The sequence below is a fragment of the Motacilla alba genome, chromosome 3, assembly GCF_015832195.1.
Source record: "Motacilla alba alba isolate MOTALB_02 chromosome 3, Motacilla_alba_V1.0_pri, whole genome shotgun sequence".
Classification (NCBI taxonomy): domain Eukaryota; kingdom Metazoa; phylum Chordata; class Aves; order Passeriformes; family Motacillidae; genus Motacilla; species Motacilla alba.
In genome coordinates, this window is record NC_052018.1 from 19658564 (window position 1) to 19680611 (window position 22048).

The window sequence follows — 22048 nt, forward strand, 5'->3', positions numbered from 1 at the left end:
AAAAATCCCTTCAGTTGTGTTTTCTGCATGTATTTTCTGTACACATAAAACACCTTCCGTCACCTGCTGTACACCTGCTTATCATTTATCCCACTCTATATCTTATGTGAGGAAAACCATCAGTATGGGACTAAACACAGCCTCAAGCAGGCACCGTGGCACTGGCAGGGGCCTGGCTGTCACAGGCAGCTCTGCACAGAGGGCACTCAGGGTCCAGGAGCAGACGGATCAAGGGCTGCTCCTGAGGGGACAGCGAGCCGGCAGCAAAGGGGGTTTGAGCACCAGACTCTGAGAACCAGGCAAAGGGGCCAGAAAAGGCCAAGCCGGGAAGCCCAAACAAGTTGTGAGGAAAGCTGGCGCCACTGTGGGTCAGTCTGGGGGAAAGGGCATCAGGCTGGGCTGAAATGGGCCCCCCGAGCCTTACTTGAGCAGGGAGGGTGCCTAGTGGTGTTCTCAGAGTTCAGACAATAAATCTCTACCATCAAAATGCATTGGTTCTGGTTTTGAAGGCACAAGGGCTTTGTGAAATGCCATGCTGTAATTTAGATTTTACATTCTGGTTTGTTTCTCAGCTTTAAAGCAAGTTTTATTTACAATGGCCAGCTACTTGTGAAAATTAAACCATTTCAGTACAGGTAGGGTAACCTCTGTCAGCATGGTACAGCTCTTACTGTACAGAGATGGGTTAGGCTTAAAATGAGCATCTCTGCAAACGTCTGCCACAATGGGAGGAGGCTTCCTACCAGCTTTGGTGACTTAAGTGAATGACACAGAAGTCTAAAAGTGAGAGCTGTGAAAACATTAAGTTCACTAGCCTGCATATATTAACTTAGAAGGAATGAAATTAGCAAGGACAGTAAAAACACTCTGCTGTCACTTCAGCAGTGACAAACACCACGGTGCCTGATTTGCAAGCACTGTCTTTGAACAGGTTTCACAGCTTAGAAGAGGGAATATGAGGCCTGATATTTAACCCAAACACTCACAAATTTTCTTACAGATATCTCAAGCTACACATTAAATGGCTTTCACAGGCAAAACATCAAAACACATGCACTGAAGCTTCAACAAGAGTTCTCTTCCAAACAGAAATGTCATTGTCAGGCTGACAAAGAATTGATCTTGGTCCAGAAGGCCACGCACTTCACTTTCAAGGATAGCCCAGAATAACATTTTGTAAAGACCATGAAAAGGAAATACGTCAAAAAATTAAAAGATAGAATCTTGAGCATAGAAAAATGCTAGCTGTGAAATAGCAACTAAAGTTAAAATGATTGACAATTTAGCAAGGTTCTTTTTTTCTTCTTAGATATTAAAGTTAATTAAAATTGGTGAAGTCATCAAGTCATTTTTGGCTTATCCTAAATGTAATATAATCTCATCTGAAAAGCATGAAATTGCTCTGCCTATATCTATTACTTCAATTCTTGGTAACTATTATAGTCATTCAATAATCCAATTACTATAAATTACATTGCAGAAGTAGGTCTATGCAATAGCCAAAATAGAAGAGAGTTGTGACATTGTCTGCACAACATTAATTGACCAAAAGAAACTTATTAGGTAAAACAAACTGAAGAAAACAAAGCTTGTCACAATACATATGTCTAAAAGTCTTCCAGCAGAATACTCTATGAACATATATACATTTTCAAATGCAAAAGTCAAAATGTTTGAATCTATTGAATCTAGAATGTAATATTAACATTTGCTTTCAATGCAGTTCAGAAGGTGCTGTTTGACATCAGTAAATAAGCACTCTTGGATGCTGAGCAAACAAATATCCTAAAATACAGGAATTACATACTCATCCACGTAAATTTCCATTTTCTGGTGCCCAACACAAAAGGGTTTCATCTAATCCTCATAAGTATGGAGCAAATCTTGAGATTCAAGATTTGCATGCAAGAAAAATTTCCCAGAAGAAGAAATATTTAATAAATACTGGTATTCATTGTCTATTTCCACTGGTTTAAATTCTGTTTTCAGTTCAGAGCTTTTTAATACAAATAAATATTTAACTTTATAAACACAAGGAATAATTTACTTTGGCTAGAGTCTTGCCAAAATGTCTGATAAAAATCTAGCATTTCAGTGTCAGCTCCAGAATCAAAGCCAAAACCACACATGTTAAGGGAGAAAAGGTGACCTCATCTGAACAGTTCAAGGTTGTAAAAGGTTTGACTGAAAGAATGAATGGAGAGTAAATCAAAACTGTTTCATTGTCCAAACATTCCAATCAAAAATTTAAAATGTAAATTTAAACTCCATTAAACTAGATGGTGAAAAATTGCAATATAAGCCCACCTCACAAACAGTGAGTTTAAAAAAATCATTAGCTGTTATGCTAAGCTAGAGAAATGTTAAATGGTAAGACCCAACATTTGTATTTATCCTGTTTTACACTCCAGTTTATGAGGATGCAACATCCAAATGAGCAGGTCACTAAGCCTGATGGAAACACACTGTCACTGATGATCACAGCCAGCTGGGTTCTGTGCTCTGATGGCTCCCATCTACAACTAGAATCAATACACCCAGTGTCCCCACCCAAAGCTACAAAGCACTATCTTTCTTCATGATACAGAAAAACATATTAGAATTATCCTGAAAAAGTTAAGACCATTCCCAATTTCCTTCTTCGCTTGTATTTACAGAAGAAAAACACTTTACAGAACCCTTAAAACAGTATTGTGAAACAAAAAGCATGGGGGGTTATTTTGCAGATAATTGGAATATAATGATTACACAAACAACTTTTAACTGCATATTTCACTATACATAACTAACGAGTTTTGTAAAATCCATATCTAATAAAAGAAAGCCTCTAAACAAAGGTTAGAGCATTAACAAAGCATTAGTTATCATCATTTGCAACAGAAAAACAATTATTTCTTTTCCTTTTTGAAATTATGAAAAGTATCAGGCAAAAATCTGAAGTTTTTGAAAAAGTAACTTTTCAGAAATTGTTGATGTTGTTTTCTTCTATTGGTCTGGACTAAGCAGCCCAGAAAAAAAAACCAGTTCTCATACATTTCTTTAAGGTATTTAGCTTTCATATGTATCACAAATGAAATCTCCGTCTCATGGAACACGAAAGCATATTCTCTGAAGTTCTTCCTAAGTGCAAAGCACAGTCTGGCTCTTTAAATCTCCAGAGCTTACCAAGAAGTAATGTGAGCAAGAAAAAAAAAAGAATATACAAGGTAAAATAAGACACAACCCCAATTCTGACAAATTAATTACAAAAGTTCATACTAATTTATAAATTGTGCACCCTCACTCAAGTTTATATATCCCACAGAAATTGCACTTGTATGAATGAGATCCAGTGGTTCTAAAGTTACTGTCATAAAAGTGTAACAACTTATGTGGAGTGAAAATGAAAAAAAAAGAAAAAATAAGATACAGTTTTAATATGAGCTGTGAAATAACTGCAGATGTGTTTTATTTGAATTTCTACGTGGAATTTCATATAGAAAGAGATCTGCTTACTGTTTTAGTGTTTAGGACAAAATATTTCAGTTACATCTAGAAAATGATGACAACTACAGCTGTGGAAGAAAAAAAGTTTTACTGAAAATAAATAGTATGTTTCACTTTTTCATTTTTTTCTGCTATATCCCCTTACAATTTGCTTGGTACACTTCCTTCTTTTTATACCTCTGCATGTTTTAGTTAGTTAGTATTTCATCTTTTTAAATACATATAATTTATCTCCAGAGTTACAAACCAGGTTTGCTGATTCTCTGTCCTGGTTGAGATTCCGATTTCTATTCAGCCGGTTCATGACCTGAGCTCTTCTATCATAATGAAAATCCTGAACAGCACAACACATTTTTATCAGCTATTGTTCATTTAGTTTCAGCTACTTTTTAAAAAGCTCTGATATTAAGTAATTAAAAACTGCAACAGGAAAGCTAAGTTTGGATTTGAAATGCAGTTGTGTCTGACCCAGTAATACCTCCCTAGTATTTTGCAACACCAAGCTGTGTGGCGCAGTCAACAAGCCAGAGACAAGTGATGTCATCCAGACAGACTTGAGAGGTGGGCCCATGCAGACCTCATGAAGTTCAACAAGGCCAAGTGCAAGGTCCTGCTCCTAGACTGGGGCAATCCCAGGCAAAAATATAGGCTGAGTGAAGAATGTACCTGAGCCCTGAGGAGAAGACTTGGGGGTGTTTGTTGAAGAGAAGGTCACGGTGATCCATCCATGTGTACTTGCAGCTCAGAAATCCAGAAATTGAAACAATCTGGGCTGCATCCAAAGGAGCATGGCCAACAGCTCAAGGGAGGGGATTCTGCCCCTCTATTCTGCTGGTGAGACCCCACCTGGAGTGCTGCATCCAGCTCTTGGGTGTCCAACAAAGAAGGACATGGACCTGCTGAAGTGAGTCCACAGGAGAATCATGAAAAGGCATGTGAGGAGCATTGGGCTCCTCACAGAATTTGGGGAAACTTGAGAGCAGCTCATCCTAAACCTACTCCCCAGTAGGGTCCTACAAGAAAGCCAGACTTTTGACAAGGGTTAGCATGTGTTGGGGTTTAGGATTTTTCCATTTGTTTCTTTCTCTTAGGGAATTTTCTCCCTTTTTGTTGCTAAGAAACAATAAAGACTGGTACTTAAGAGAGACAAAAGTAACAACAGAGAAAGGGGAGGAGTCCAGCTGGCTTTACCATCCTAGCTGAGGGACATTCTTCTGGGAAGGGCAGAGATGACAGGAGACTTGGGCTGGGGGAAGGGGGTGGGCACAGCTCCCAGCCCTCTCTCACTGTCAGCTTTGGAGGAGGATGGTTGAGTTGCTGCTTACTGGGCTGGAATTCACTGGCACCACCAGAGCCCAGCTCTGTCCTGCTTCTTATGCCACGGGGGAGCCTTTGCTCATGAGAGCAGCCACTGAACTGGGACCTTATTAACACTCTACCTCACTAAAAAAGGGACTTTCACCATTTGCTGGGGTGCCTCAGGGGAAACCTCGAGACCCCAAGTCCTTTCCCCTTCAAGAGAGCCTCTCCCTACTGTGTTCAGGAGCTGGGCTGACACTACCCTGCACTGCCATGCCTCTGCTACTGATCCAAAGGTTTTTTCCGGGACCAGCTCCTGCTAGAGCTGCAGAGGATCTGATACATCTTATCCACCAATCCAAGATCTTCCAGGTCCCTGCCGTTCCAGCTTGCCACTTCTGAAGCTCCAGGTGCAATTCCTTTTGCTATCCAGAGAGGGCACCAGGATAGCTGCCCCTGGGACTTTGTAAAGGAAGCCGCTTCCCCAGCCATTTCTGCCGGCTGTGCCCGCCATTACCGCATGGAGAGAGATGGCTGACGCCCCACGCCACAGCGCCCTCTGCAGCCGCGGGGGAATCACCGCACCTGCCCTGCCCGGCCAAGAGCCACCAGCGCCCCTGCTGGCTGTGACCCGTACTGCACCAAAGGGGAAAGTGCCCGCAGCCGAGAGACCGGCTATCGCAGGGTCTCTGCTTCTGTCTGCTGTTCCTGCTGCTGTTGTTGTCATTTGTTTGCTTTGCTGCACATACTAGTAGAGAACTGCTATTCCTTTCCCCTTATCTTTGCCTGAAAGCCCCTTAACTTCAAATTTATAATAATTCAGAGGGAAGGGGCTCATATTCTCCCTTCCAAAGGAGGTTCCCTCCTTTCTAGGCAGACACCTGTCTTTCAAACCAGAACAGCATGATAGGACAAGAGAGAATGGACTTCACGTGGAAGACAGTAGATTTAAATTAGGCATTAGGAAAAAATTCTTCAGTATGAGGGTGGTGAGAGCTTGCTCAGAGAGGCTGTGGATGCCCTGTTCCTGGAAGTGTTCAAGGCAAGGCTTCCACACCATTCTATGATTCTCTGATATGAAAATAAAATCCATTACCGAATGCTGGAAGTTTCAAGCTTTTTATAAATCAATTGTTGCAGAAAGGCATTATGCATGTCACATAACAGAAAGAAGAAATCAGAAGTATAGCATTAGCTCTCAGAAATCTCCTAGAAATACTATCTCTGTCCCACTGCTATATATCCATTAAGTTAAATCTTCCTGTTAGAAAACATAGTATTTCTAGTTGTTGTTTAATAACACAGTGTACCATGGCCATTGTACCATGTGGCTTTCCTGTACTTCGATCTCCTCAGATCTCCTTCTGCCTTAATTAATTTTATATTCAGCATCTTCAAAGGAACAAGAGCTTTAATATGACCTTTTTTTCTTCCCCTGACAAAATTCAGGCATTATTATACTAATTAGTACATTATCTGAAAAGAAAGTACTGGATACTGAATCTGTAATTCCATTCAGGTTATCTAACTTATATTTCACTTCTTGAAGTACCACAGAGAGGCATCAGGTCCTGGTATGAAACGACCCACTGCAGGGACCCCTGGACATGTCTAATGCAGGCTTCTGCTCAAAGCAGGGTCTGCTGTTAAAAGTAGACCCACAACCACTACCTCCAGGCTCCAGATAGTTAACTCATGTCACCTATATAATGTACCCATATCCTTGCTACAGGAATACTACAGAAGGCAGTTTCAAAAGCATTACTAAAGTACAGGTAAACAAAATCTGCTACTCTCTCCTTGTATGCAAATCCTATAATTTTATTACAAAAGGCAACCAGGTTGGTCAGCATGATCTACCATTGCAAAGTCCACACTGACTGTTCATAATCAACTTCTCCTTCATGCACTCATGAAATCTCTGTCACATTCTATTGGATCCAACTCCACAATACTGTGAGGACCCAAGCTGAGGCTGCCAGCTTCTATTTCCCCTTATCTAACTTAAGGTCTGTTATTCAGATTGGTGCAATGTATGCCTTTCTCTGTTTATCTCCGTTTATGTTTATTTAAAATCTCCCCTAAAGCCTATGATCTTTAAAAGATGATAGAAAGTGGCCTTGCAAGGACATCACCCAGTGGTCTCAGCACTCCTGGATGCAGCTATGTCAGGTCCCATGAAGTTCTTGCAAGGCAACTGTGTTTTGATCCTCAACCACTGCTGGCAGTTCTTCTTTTCAGACTGCCCTAAAAATCAGAGGCCTGGGACACCTGATAGCTGAAGACTGAGAAAAACAAGGTACCAAACAGAACCACAGAATCATTTAGGCTTGGAAAGGCCTTTAAGATCAAGTCCAACCATAAACCTAACACTGCCAAGTCCACCACTAAACCATGTCTGTAAGTGCCATGTGCACGTCTTTTAAATAACTTCAGGGATGGTGACTTCTCTGGGCAGCTTGTTCCAGTGCTTGACAACCCTTCCAGTGAAGAGCATTTTCCTACTAGGCAATGTAAACTTCCCCGTGTAGAACCTGAGGCCATTTCCTCTCACACTAATTTGATGCCTATTTTTCTCATTCCAAAGTATCTCAGCTTTGTGTCAGCTTTCACCTGCCCTATTCAGCAACAGTTCCACGTTTCCCTTGTTCAGCCTTTTAATACTAATAGAGTGATGGAAACTCTTCTTGTTGCTATCAGCGTTCTTGCAAGTCTTAACTCCATCCGAGCTTTGATTGACCTGATGCCATTCCCACACAACCATGCAATATTTACAAATTCCTCCTTTGCAGTCCACCTCTGCTGCATTTTTTGCATCAAAGCATAGCTATGAGTTTAACAAAGTTTCTATCCTGCCAATTCTATTGAACGTCCTAATTATTGTGACAGACATTCTTGCTCACGGAGCAGCTCTCTTCATGAGGTTTCTAGTCTGTCATTCCACTCTGGTTGGAGAGATGGTTGGACCTAATTACCTACAAATTTCATCATGAAATAAAGTAATCTCACACAGATAGGTTAAATCATAGCAAGACAGAATGCAATTATCAGTGTTTATTAGTATGAAGTTACACTAAAATCTTACATTGCTTAGATCCAGAAGTTTCCTTGATCAAGAGGATAAATGCTATGGCCAAATCTTTACTTAACATACATTAAAACAATGTCTGCAATTGAGGCTGCCTTTATTCTCTGTCATAAACGAACTCTGATAGTCAAAATAATCTGGATAAGAATAGAAACAATGAAGAATATTTCATAATCCTCAAATTGTAGTCTTTGCCCGATTTTTCTCCTTAAAGTAATAGATACTAAGTGGTAAAAGACACACTTCAGAAAGATGGCCTTCATCTGCTTGTGCTTCTTCACCTTCCTCTTTTTAGAAATAATTTTTAGAATTACAATTGGAATGCATAAAGAACACCTTCACCATGAAACTTCAAAGGAACAGATGGCTCAAAAAACTTTGCTCATCTTTAAGGATGGAGATCCCATGAAATCTAAACCTGAACCTTGGATCTGGGAATTGTCATATCTAACATCTAACGTATCACCCAGATATTTTGGAAATCTTACTTTCAAGAAGCAGATGCTCTCAGCTGTAATGGAAAGTTTTTAGGTTCAGCCTAAAAAGTCAGAAAAACCTAAAATACAGAGACACATACATGTAGTTGTAAGTAGCTTAATATTATAGCATATCAACCCTGAAAGGTTCCTCATTCCTGAATCACAAATTGCCACTTTAGTTTAGTGCAGAAAGATGAAACAGCAATTTAAGTTAAATAATTCTTCCATAGAAACACAAAATAAATGGAATAGCAATTGATAATTCTATTCTTACATATGCCAAGCAAACAAGTGGTAGAAGATCTGTGGTCTTGGTTGTTTGGTATAGTTCTAAAAACTCTTTGTAGAAAAAGCTACACAGAAATCACACAATCAAACATTTAAACTGGCTATCACTGTTTGGTTTGAAAGACAGGTGTCTGCTAAGGGATGCAAGAGCCTCCCTTGGAATGAAAAATGTAACCCACTTCCCTCTGAATCATTGTAATTTTGAAATTAAGGGGCTCTCAGGCAAAGATATGAATATAGGAATATGATAATAGGAAAAACAGTTCTTTACAAGTAAGAATAATAAAGCAAAGAAAAGCAACAACTATGGCATTAACACCAAACACAACCCGGAACCCAGTCCCAGTCTTCTTGGCCATTGGCACTTTCCCCTCTGGTGCAGTTCCAGGCACGGCCAGCAGGGGTGCTGGTGGCTCGCGGTGGGCGGGGCAGGTGCGGTGATTCCCCCGCGGCTGCAGGGGGCGCTGTGGTGCAAGCCCAGGGAGCACGCGGTAATGGTGGCTTGGCCTAGAGGGGAAGGGATGGAAGAGAGGCTTTGCCTCACAAAACCCCTGGCACGGCTGATCCCGGCGGCCCAGCAGGAACCTCAGAGGCAGCGAGCTGGGACGGCAGGATGTGTCTGCAGGCAGGGATTACAGGGCTACAGTAGAGTGAAAGCTCGGAGCCAAAGAGACAGCGGGGTCAGGGCAGTGGTGGCCTGGCTCCCAGCAGGGCAGGGAGAGGTGACCTCAGGATCCTGGGTACACGAGCAGATGGTGACAGTCCCTCTTTTAGTGAGATGGGTGTTCATAAGGTCCCAGTTCAGTGGCTGCTCTCACAAGCAGAGGCTCACCCCATGGCAGAAGAAGCAGCTCTGGGCTGGGCTCTGGCAGCAGCAGCGAATTCCCTTCCCCAAGCAGCAGCTCCGACCATCCTCCTCTGAAGCCGAGAGAGAGGAGCAGCTGCCCCAGCCCCATCTTTCATCAGCCCAATTCTCTGGGTATCTCTGCCTCTCAGAGGGAAACTCCCAGATAAGAGAAGTGTAACATTTTAACAGTTATGACCAAATGCATTTTAGTGCTTGGCACCCTGCCATGGTCGTTTCATGTACTCTTACTGAATACATCTTGGTAGTGTAGGCAGTACTAACTCCTACCCACAGAAGGGTACCATTTAAATGGAATATTATTTTGCTTATACAGCAGTTACTCAACATCCAATAAAACTCCCAGATCCCAAAGCAGGATTAGACCTTTAAATCATAGATCACCCTGTACCACCAGTGGAAAAGTTGGAAACTATTAGGTCTTGAAAAGCTAAGGCAAGGTGTTACTTCTAATTAACTGAAACAGTCATAAAAAGTATCTGCAGAAGTCATTAGTGAAAGCACCTTAATTTCACATAAGAACATGAATTACTTTCACAAGACATCTGATCTGTAAATATCAAGCAAGCTGATGAAAGACTGTTTAGACTGCAATGTATAACTAGCGTATCTCATTTTTTATTCCGTGCAATAATGTTCAAGATGACAATTTTCCATTAGATTTAAGCAAGAAAATACTTTTCAGTATTTCTTGCAGATTATATATAGAGAACACAGAATACTACTTTCATTATTCTTTCAAGTCACATCCAGTTTAATGTAAGATAATTAGTTCTCAGTGAGCAGAAGCCCTCCTAATGAAACATCAACACCACAAATAAAACCAGAGATTATAGTCAGACTAGTCAGTTACAGAGAAATATTATTCTTAGACCTAAATAATGTTTCCTCATCTTTCATTTTGGAGAATGTTTTGATTACTTAATTTAAATGGAAAAGATCCCTTCTCCATAGGACAAGAGTTTTTCAATTTATATTGATAACACTCTCTTGGCTGGCCTCTATTTGACAAAGTTTCACAGAAATAATTAAAAAATAATGATGCTTTGCAAAACAATCTATTTTTTTACCAATTATAAATTCCATCCAAGAGGAATTTATAGAATGTCATTATGTTAATCTCATACCTCAGTGCCATAAACTATGGCAATAGGTTGGTGGATTTGTTTTAGTTTTATTTTTTAGTTCTACTAAATATGCTTGGCTAAGCCATAATTTTTTAAGGTAGAATACTCTGTCTTGCGAAAAACCATTTTTATCATTTTCCCAAGCAGACAACACTAACACTAATTGCTTAAAATTATACATGAAGCACTCTCTGTACTTCTTTGTGGCACTTGGCAATGAATCACATATTGGACTAATAGAGAGGAAATTTTATAAATTTTAAAAGATGAAGTCTTCATTTCATGCTATAAATTGATGAAGCAAGAGATTTTTATGAAACAGAATTAGGTTGAGCCTGGTTGGATTAAAATGACACTGGTATTATGAAAATTAGAGACTCAACTCAAGCAGGTTTACTACATTTAAGTATTTTATGTTATGAAAGCTTCAGCCAGTTGACACTGAGTTAAGCTCAGCAACATTCATAAAATTCTATCAAACTGCTAAAAGATGTAAAGAAGAAACAGAGATAGCAGAGATCTAAGTATGGACTTCCTCTATTACATGAAAATACAAATAATCCATTAAAAACAACTCAGTACTCCCTGAGGTCTGGGCAACATGTGTCTGCCTACTCACACCTTTCACACCCATTCTCTTTTTATAACTACCCCATAATGTTTCTGATGGTAGGAAAAAAAAATCCTCATTTTTTCGTTAACTGAATGGAGGACTAATGGAGGACCTACAAGAATACATGTTCAGCTAATAGGAAAGTCTGATTTATTTTTATTAGATCTACAGCAAGGATTATGAAGAAAGAGTACAAACTACTGAAGTACAGAATTAGAGGAGTAAATAAGCACAATAGCACATAAGCACCATTAGTCACAATAAACTAAAAAATTGAAGAGATGATAAAACAATCCCTGTATCAAGTCATCTTGTCAGCTGTGGTTGGTTTGGGTTTTTCCCTTACTGTCGTTAAAATATTACACATTTTTTTCCTTTTTCCTGACATTTGAAAGGAATATTCTTGAAGATTTAGTCACAGATGAGTCCAACTGCTACAAGACTGCACTCAGGAAAAATTAGAAATCTAATTTTTGTTTTCTTATTCAAAAGGTTTAATTACAGGTAGTAAAAGTATGAAGAATGAAGCATTCCTTCAAGCTACAATTTATATTATCTGACTCTCTGTCATAAATAACAGAGAGCTTCTTGGGATTAGACATGCAAATCGGATTTAAACTATTTCAGTGTAAGTTGAACCACTGGGTTGTTGTGGTAGCATTTTAAAGATGAGAGGACACAGTCTTAAGCTGCACTGGGGGAGGTTTAGGTTGGACATTAGGAAGAAGTCTTTCACAGAAAGGCTGATTGGGCATTGGAAAGGGCTGCCCAGGAAGGTGGTGGAGTCACCATCCCTGAAGATGTTTAAGAAAAGATTGGGTGTGGCACTCAGTGCCATGGTCTAATTGACAAGGTCGTGTTAGGTCACAGCCTTCATGATCTCAAAGGTCTTTTCCAACCTAGTTAATTCAGTGATTTTGACAACTCAGACTTCAAACTTTCTTCCTGAGCCATCTACCTTAAGGAGTATCCACCTATTTCAAAGCCAAATATGCTTAAAGCAGGCAGCTTTCTTATTGGATTAAGCAAGCTTTTTGAAAAAAATGTTGCTTTTCAAAGTCCTTTGAGAACAACATATTCTGCTACATCCCCAGCTTTGATTGTTTAAACAGAGTTGTGACAATGCCATGCTTTTGTTAATGTCCTGATTAACAACACACCTACAGCTGTTAAAACTTCTCAATGTCTAATTTCAAGGAAGAAACTAATTTTTTGTAAATTGAAGGTATGCTGAATATATTTAAGTCTCAACTTCTGAAACTTTATAAGTAGAAAGTTTTGTATCAAATTTTATTTGATTGGGAGCAAAGATGTGTAACTCCAACCAGTGAAAAAATTAGCCCATATACAATTTCTGCCATCCTTCCCTTGACACTTTGGAAATGACACTATGGAATGAAGTGGTAAATCAGCCTTAAACTAATGTCAGTCAATGATTTCATCTACAGTACATTTCAGTAATTTTCTAATGTAAAATGAGTGTGAAGATTATCTAAAATATATGAAAGAAATTGGATGTTTGTGTAGAGTTAAATTCAGTGGACTGAAGTATATCTATTGACTACAGGTTATCTAAAGACTGAGAAGGTTTTTGTTTAAAGTTTTATAACCTTGGAGGACATACAACTTCTATAGATCATAAGAATAAAATTTTCTTGACATATAAATTGTAAATGGTACTACCATAACACACACTTCTGTGATTATCAGTCACAGAAGTAGAAAAAGTATCATATAGTTAGCCCATGTATAATACAGTTTTCAACAGAGAATAATGTCTTTTTTTACCCCTCTACTTTTCAGATATTATGAATACAGACACATATAGTTATGCACACATGTTCCACTAGAATCAAAGATTCCTTTAATGATCACAAAATCCTGTAAAACAGGCTTGGAGATTTCAGAACAGTAAAGTTACTCTTCAAAGCACACTAGGAAGTCTAATCCTTTTATGCAGTGTATTTTTCCCTTATTATTCAAAAAAGAGCATTCTGTTTAGCACACCCGGCATATGAACCATATGATGCACCAGATGCCTTAGTAAATAATTCATCTCTTAATGAAAGTACAATAAATAGTTGCATAAAACTCTGTTATGATGCAACTGATAACTATCCTTTCAAAACTAGAAAAAGAGGAGATTTTATAAAAAGCAATAGCTATAGCACAAAACAATACTGTCAGACTGAACTGGAAACATATGCTTAATTATGCTTCAACTGTATTCTGGAAATGAGCACACAGCACAGATTACTGCATATCCTTATATTGCTGCTCCATCAGGGCTCATGAAGGGTGGCAGAAGAATGTCTAAATGCTGCATTTACAATGCCTAAGACAGCAGGATAGGTTGAGAAAGAGATGAAAAGACACATGACATAAAATAAGACTGTAACGCCTGCTTGAAGTGAGCATTTTACTGGTAGAGAAGACACTAGCATTTTATTAACACAACAACACCTATGAGTAACTCCTAAAGCCTTTCTAAAATTGTGACTTAATACTGTTAAGATAGGATTTGTATGGAAAGAAGTGCCCACAAATTTCCTTGCAGTATCTATGTCATAGCTGCAGCCAGTGAAACAAATGAAAAACCTATCGCTTTGCCTGTTGATTTAACAGGCTTGCTGGAGAGGAAGATGGCAACACACTTGTGACAAACAGCTTTCAAATATGTGTGTGTCCTCATACTATCCCATATGAGATCAATTCTTCTGACACTTTCCTCCAATAAACTTACTATTTGCACATTTACCTAGAGGAAAAACACAGATTCTATAAAGGAAACAAAATAATACTCCTTACTATCTCCCATTTCGTTTATCACTGTTTTGAATGTGCATTTTTGTTCTTCTCTATATTTCATGTTACATATTGTAACATGATGTATCCATGTTCATGGTAATCCTAAACATGCTAGTCCTTAGTTAGACAAGTAGCAGCAGCCAATAACTTAAATGAATGAGATTTCTCCAAAGTCTGCATCTGATGGGAGAGGATAGTGTGTGATATAGTGAGAGGAAAAAAGAAATCTAATTGAGATACAAAAGAAAACTCTGAAAAACATTCTGTGCATAATATATGGGGAAGTTTTGTCTGGTATTCACAAAATGTAAAGTACTGAAAGACAATTTCCTCAATCCAAATTAACAAAGAAAACCCCAAAACCATCTCAAAACCTTAACTGAAATCTCTTTCCTTCAGTTTTTCCACTGATAAAAGTAGTAACAAAAAAGCTTACCCACTTCACAGAGTGCTTTGGAACTTATTATGTTACTATTTACATTTTTTGTGGTGTACAGATAGATATTAACATCATTGAGAAAGAACCAGTGTTGTATCTCTATAGAAACGCTGTCCACCAGCATGCACAGTGTAGCCAACACAATGGTTTTTCAATGGCTGTGTAAGAACAGACCGCCACGAAACAGAGACTGAGCCACTCTGAGCCCCATTTCAACTCATTCCATTGTAGACAGGCCTCCTGCAAAACCTGGGCATAAACAAGAATTCCCAACAAAAGCTAAAACCAACAAACTATTGTTTTGTGGCATGGAAAAATCATCAAGAGCTGATGATACAGCTTTGACACCAAAAGGTTTTGATTCCAGCCCTGCCTAAGACTGCTTCTGTGGTCCTCAACAAATCAATTAAGCCTGTGCTGCACCTCACTGTAACTACTGGTTTCAATCAAGGAAGTGCTATGGAATTCTGCCACTCAGACTCTGGGAAGTCACCAAGCTTACAGTAAGGATGTTAAGCACCCATAAAAAAAAGCTACTCCAGATGCACTTTGCAGGGCAAATGGCATTACACAGAACTTGCCTGTTTAGGGAAAAGGTCTCTCCTTAGCTTTTAATCATCTGGTGACTTAAAATTCTCAGATAAGCTCTGCAAAGGTAAAAATCACAAAACAACAGGCATGAAACAGTCCTTCAAGTTTGGCATGGTGGAGGGAAGCATTATAAGGGTAATGATTTTAGAGTATCATACAGCACAAGCATGTACAATGCCTCTTTAAACACAGTACAAAAACCCCTGTTGTTTTGCATTGATTTTTCTGCCCACGACTTCTCTAAATATGAGAAGTGCATTTTGTCCCTACAACAATCTGAACTTCACAAGGAGATGATAAATGAGATAATATTGATTAGATTGTGCTAAAGGGTTCCAGCTCTTCAAGGTTATATCCTTTAGAGAGTTTGTAAATCTCATTATAGAAATCTGCCTGTTGATATACATAAATAAAGAGTGGCAGAAGTGTTCCAGTACGACAGCTCTCACTGGAGTCACGCTGTTCTTCAGACAGAAAGTTCAGACAAGCAGGTACAGAAGAGCTCAACAGAGTAGAATCAGGTTCCCTTTTTCAAAGAAAACAGACCAATAAAATTTAGATCAGAACTTCTGTAAGAGTATTACTGACAAAAAGTGTCTGTAGTGAAACACAATCATGGGCCTCAGTTGGCTTTAACTGTCAGCTTCATCTGTAATGTGAAGGATGAGTAAGTCCACTAAATTGTTCCAACTAGTTTAACATGAAGTTCTCATAGAAAATGAATCAACTTCAGGAAAAAGTCAGCAAGAGCATTTTTTCCTTGTGGTGGTGAAAAAAATCCCAAAAATGTCAAGGAGCACACCAAAAGGAAAGTGCAATACTACACTAAATTCCCCTGGAGTTCTGCATTCACTCTCAACTAAAGGAGGACAAGAAGAGGCACTTAAACAGGCCATCTGCTTTTTAAAAACTTCAGCTTTCTCCCTGAGATGTGGCAGGAGAGAGGGGGCAGGTGGGTATGTGTGAGGTGTGGGGAGGAGTATATACTGAAAAGAAGCAGCGGTCCTTCTGTCCTGATGGGCAGGAGTCAGCAGTGCACAATGTCAGCCACAAATGCTGACAGCATTAGCCACAACAATACAACAAAGAGAGAGCAATCCATGTAATCATTTCCCTTTACTTGGCACTCATTACACAGCACCCAGGTTTGGGCCCTGCAACACAAGAAACACTCTGACAAATGAGAGCAAGTCCCATTCAAAGCCTACTGAAATGGGTGAGGGGCTGAAGCACTTCCTCTGTGAGAAGTAGCTGAGTAAGCCAGGCCTGCTTGAACCTAAGGAAGTAGGGGCTTCAAGGGAGGAGCTAACAGCACACCCCCAGTTCACGAGGAAAACAACCCAGCAGGGAGCAACTTGCACAGAAAGGTTGAGGCATCTCCATCCTTGGAGGTTTTGAAGGTGCACTGGGAAAAGACCTGAGCAACTCAATCTGAATTCCACACAGTAATTGCTTTCAGGGGAAGGTTACGCTCGTGGATGCCCAAAAGTCCCTTTCAACCTGATTGAATCTGATTTTTGTTTGCTGTCTCCATTATTGTGATGCCACTGACAAGCAATAATAGGTGTCAGTTTTGCAGGAACATGGTCATGCTCTGTTCCTTTCTGCTGACCTTTACTACCATTTCTATTCTAAGCAGTCTCTGAACTCTCAAGTGAAAGTAATTCTATTTATATTCATCTCATAAAACGTTTAAAACATCTGAAAAAAAACTCTGCCTACAATATGAAACACAGATCTGAGGTGTAAAAGGAATACTGATGCTCTTCTTTTTCTGAGTGGCAGGTGGGCACAAGTCTTATTTCCATTAATGTATTAAAGCCATAAGCTTGAATATGGGTTTTTTATCACTTTGATAAGTGTTTTCATGAAAATATGTACAGGTAAAAGCCATATTCAGATTTGGTTTGTGAAAGCAAGGAAGCCAAGTGAAGGAAAATGAAACGTGTTATCACTCTGATATTTAGTAACTGGTAAAGTCTTTAATAGGATCCTAAAACAATTAATTTCACAGATTTTTTTGGGGAAAAAACATCTTCTCAAGTGGGAAGACAAAAAATTTACACTAGAAAGTAATTATTAGGCTCCACACAACAGAGTACACAGACACCTCCTCCCTGTCATGAAGCTCCACCATCTGTTTTCTTGTGTTTGCCATCCCCAAATCAGAAGATAAATTCTGTTCACTTTACAGCAAAAGCTTCTGAAATCAGCTTTTGAGAAGCAAGGAATTTTAATAGAAAATGCGTATCTGTGAGAAAAAGCTTCAATTAGTAAGTATATCCTATTGATTTGTATTGTGGGATAGACAGATCTTGGAAACAATCTTGAAATCCATGCCACCTCATTTCTGATAACTTCTCATAAAAATCACAGGAAGATTGAAGCTTCTCACCGTAACATACAGTATGACTGAATGGATTCCAGACTTACTAAAATACTGGTCTGGAATAAAATGGTGGTCATATATTTTACAAAATTGTCAAGATTAACTGTTGACCCTGAAAAGACAGGGAGGAGACAAGACACTGAGGCTTGTGGTAACATGACATCTAGTGTTCACTTTCAGGAAGCTTCAATATTGGTGGGTGCCAAATGCTGAAGAAACATCAATGCCCCAGGACCTCTTTCCAAAAAAAAAAGATATTTATACTAGCTTCTCTAAGCAAGTGCTTAATAGATACAGTGAAAACCAAGAGGAGGAAAGGAAAATCTGCCTGTGCTGCACTTGCCCCTCCTATTGAGTACACAATTTGGATAACTGCAGAGAAGAGTGCTATCCAAACAAGTTTCATGTGGCTGGCTTTTTTTCCTTTGGGTTTCTGCTGCAAAAAGAAACAGTCTACCTATTGATTTTTTTCTGGTTGTGTATGGAAGCTAATAGAAAACTGGATCTACTACATACAATATGCCCAAGTTTAAGAGAATAGTCCCTATTAAAAAAAAAGAAAAATTATTTCTACATAGCAATGAACACTACATTTATTTCTTCTTTTAAAATCGTGGTGTATCAACAGTACAAGTGCCTCTTACATTATCATTCCCTTCCAAGTTTCTAGCAACACATTGAAAACCACAGTAACTAATGCATACTAGATCAATGAGACCATAAAATCCATGTAAGAACATGGCACAAGCACATGGCACAAGCATAGTAACAATTGCTAAGAGATATGACCCCTGCAGTATTTCCTAGGGCAAAGGGTGGAAGGGATTATATGAGAAATTAGAACAAAAAGTTCACTACAGATAGAGGAAACATACAGATAGAGGAAACTGATTTTTGAAATCAGATGAATAAGAATCCATGTCTGATACTGACTGAAACAAGTGTTTCATTACACTGAGATTGGCAAACCATTAAAGACAAGGTCTGACTGAAACTTCAGTTCTACAGAACTGAACATAAACAACTGCACTTCAAGAAGTTTATAGATACATGCATGCAAAACAAATTAGTATTGTATTCCAAATTTAGAATTGTCTTTAATTTAAAATATGCTGAGTTATTTTCCAGGGGATAGTATTTAACTCTTATCCTTCTGAAGAGGAAAAAAAAAACCATAAAGACAACCCATCTATCTTTTAGTATTAATACTGTCTAGCTACCAGAATCTCAAACAATTAATTTGACTCAGCAAGCAATATTTAGTAAACACTAACTACTGTTATTATATCTTATTTCTGAGAAAAATGTGCACACAGTCAATACACAGGCATTAAAACACACATTTTTCTTTTAACAAGGTAAACAGGTCTAGATTCCAATACTGCTAAATAACTTAAGAAGATGCAAGTCAAGCACTTGTCACACTGTGAATTATAAATCAAGTTCTTATTTTTCAATACATTTTGAGCATAACTTTCTTCAGAAGTTTAGTATGTGGCATATCTGGGGAGCCAAGCAATTATGAACTCACCTAAATAAATATCTGCCATAAGATATTGAACTTGAGTCTAAATGGTTTTTTTACTAAGACTATTTATTAATTCCTTCTTTCAGTCACATACCTCTATCAGAAATAGCCAGGAAAGTGAGGGTAAATTTGTCTGTTTGTTGGAAACAGACATCTTGCCAAAGCCTTAGATTCATAGCACTGTTTCTCATTTAGGGTCAAGGTAAATTGTGTAGTCACAAGCCTTTTTTTCCTATTGCTCTTGTCCAAGAGGTCAGTTCACCATTCGTGAAGTGCCTAGTTTGATCCCAGGCAGAAATCCCATGAGTAACAGCAGAAATGGCATGTCCTGTTGGTCTTAAACATACACATTTGACACAACTACAAGAATACCAGTCATAAATTTCACCGAATGATAGTGATTATCCCTCACCTTTAACACTGAAATACCCTGAACTGCCATACAACCTACTCAGCTGTTAACATTTTAGATAATTGCTGCACAGATTATTTTTGCAGTTCCTGAACGGGTCTTCCAAATTTAGAACTGTGAAACAATTTTAAAACACAGAAGATTCCACAGTAGGCTTAATTCCATTATTTCTTTTTAAATTATAAAAATTCTAAAAGCTCAAAGGTTAAAATTATGCATCTCCTCACACACAATCAAAAGATAGATGCAAATACAGGCTGTGAAACCTTCTCAGACAAGACAACAGTTTGTTTCCACAGATTTATGTGCAACTGTCATAGATGCTTATGATGACAGGTATCCTCTACTCTTTTCTTCTACACTTGAATTTCCAAATATTACTTTCATTTTTATGATTACAGAAGCCTGAAGTAGCTACAAATTCACTGTGAGGGAGAAAGTGTCTCTAAGTCAGCTTTCACGCAGCTGAGGCACCTTCTAAACAACACTCCGGATAAAACATCAGGAAGACAAACAGTTTTTCTTTTAAAAACTGCAGGGTTGTGGTCACCAAAACAGCTCAAAGGATAGGGGCAAAAAAAAAAAAAAAAAAAAAAAAAAAAAAAAAAAAAAAAAAAAAAAAAAAAAAAAAGTTTATTTTAGCACAGGTACACTGGTACATATTTTATATAAATACAATGAATAATTTTGTAGCTGGTGATCGAAAACGATTGCAATGACACTGCAACAAAACAGCTTTACAAGCCAAGAAGAGCGGCGTGTTAAACCACAGAGTCTGTAATGATTTTAGAAGGCAGACCTACTACATTTTATATAAACCAGGACAGCGGAGAGCCGCCGTCAGAGGGCATCATTCATGAATGATTTGCCAAATACGCTGCCGTGAAGTAGCAAGTTATTTTCTAACTCCCTCACGGGCTTCTCCTAGAAGTGCATGAGGTGCTAAATACATCCAAGTAGCTGACCTTTGCGGGTTTTTCTGGGTTTTTTTTTTGGTGTTTTTTTTTTTTTTGGGGGGGGGTTAATTTTATTTTTTATTTATCATCGCAGGCTTGCAGCTGGGTTTCAAACTGAGTGATTCAGCGCGGTCTCCGGGAAACTCGACCGTCACGCTGCAGCCTGTCACGGCGCGCTGAAAATCGCGACCAGGATCAACCGGGACAGGTCCCGCCCGGCCGCGCTCGGGCCCCGGTGCCGCCCGGCTGCGGGAGGGAGGCGGGATGGGCTGTCCCGCCCGGGGAGCCGTGGCAGCTGCCGCCTCGTCCCTGCGAGAGCCCCGCCGGCATCCCAAGCCCGCACCGCCCCGCTCGCCGTCCCTCCCGCAGGCGCCTCCCTCCCGCCCTCCGGGCAGCGCCGCCGGCGGGACCCTCCCCACCCCCGCCCCGCCGCGGGAGTTGGCACCGGGACGGGCTGAGGGGCAGCGGTACTTGCCCAGGTGGGGACGAGGAGGCTGCCGGGCCGCTCGAGCGGTGCTGGAGGAGGCTGCTTCCCCGCCACACTCATCTCCTCCCATGCAGCTGGCGTATTCCTCTCAGTCGGGCGACTCGGCGGGACGCGGCGCCTCCGGCACCGACTCCCAAGCGCCCGCCCCTCCCGGCAGCGCCGGCGTCCCGGCTCCGCGGGGCAGGCTGGCTCCGCGCTGCCCTCCGCCGCCCGCGGCCGGGCGGGGCGGGGTGGCACGGGGGCGTTCGCCGAGGGCTCGGAGCCGGGAGGGAAGAGGAAGGCGGCGGCGTGGCTCTGGCTATTTAACTTGGCTCTTGGCGGGGGGAAGGTGCTGCCGCTCCTGTTCCCCTCCCCTCCGCGGCCGCATCCCGACAGCCGAGCTCTGGGTGCTCCTGCGAGCGCTGCCGCGCTCCTCCCCGGCACCGCACGGACCCGCTCGGCCCGCCCGCGCCGCCCCGCGGGGCAAAGGCGGGCGGGGGCTCCGGCCTCCCGCACCTCCGGTGGAGAAGGGACGCTGCTGCTGGGGGAAGGTGGCCGACGTGGCGTGGGGGAGAGGGTGCTGCCGCTCCGGGCGCAGCCCTTCTCGCCTTGTCCGCGCCCGTAGCGGGCAGTTGTGCCTCGTGTTGGGTCACAAGCGACCCTCGCATAACCCTCACTCGCTGATCTCTGAATCAAAACCAAGAGTAGTTTAACATCCCTCGAGTATTTTTGGTGCCCTTGCAGTGTGTAACAACTGGCCAGGAAAAGCCCCCAGTCCTAAACACTGTCATGAGATTTTGCTTTCCCATGCATCTTTAGCTTCCATTCAATTCCTGACCATGGTCCGTGGCCCAGACTATCAGTTTTGGAGGAGCTTCTTGCAGTCCAGTGGTAGCAATGTTGAAGCTGTCCCTAGGCAAAGAAGTTCATCCTGGTCCTTAATATTCTACTTTATTAGGAGACTATTATTCCAACTCTTAAGGAGAGAGCAGAGAAAGCTTTTAAATTTTCCTATCAGTTGATTTAAAAATATGTGATTCATGCACATAGTTTTCTGTTTCCTTACATAAATGTAATTTGAAAAGGCATCTCTGTTCCCTTTTGACACCTCTACCTTTGTCATGTACAAATAGATAATCAAAGTATGACTGGACTATTGGTTAGACTTTATAAAAAGTTACTCTTTGAGTTGGGGTTTTTTTCTCCTGTTAAAG

At 40.4% G+C, this 22048-nt stretch overlaps 1 protein-coding gene across 3 annotated transcripts in view; it reads right to left on the reverse strand.

The window, feature by feature from the left end:
• The window catches only part of SNTG2 (syntrophin gamma 2), a 226597-nt gene extending 205635 nt beyond the window's left edge, over positions 1–20962 (reverse strand). For 2 of the 3 annotated variants that reach the window (XR_005256365.1, XM_038132324.1), the window contains exon 1: positions 20844–20956. Coding sequence is in view for 1 of the 3 variants with exons in the window: in XM_038132324.1 (XP_037988252.1) it covers positions 20844–20915 (72 nt within the window). In the remaining 2 variants the exon portion in view is untranslated. Of the gene's footprint in view, positions 1–20843 lie in introns of all 3 variants that reach the window. The other variant, XM_038132325.1, reaches the window with a different exon arrangement.
• Between the last annotated feature and the right edge of the window lie 1086 nt (positions 20963–22048).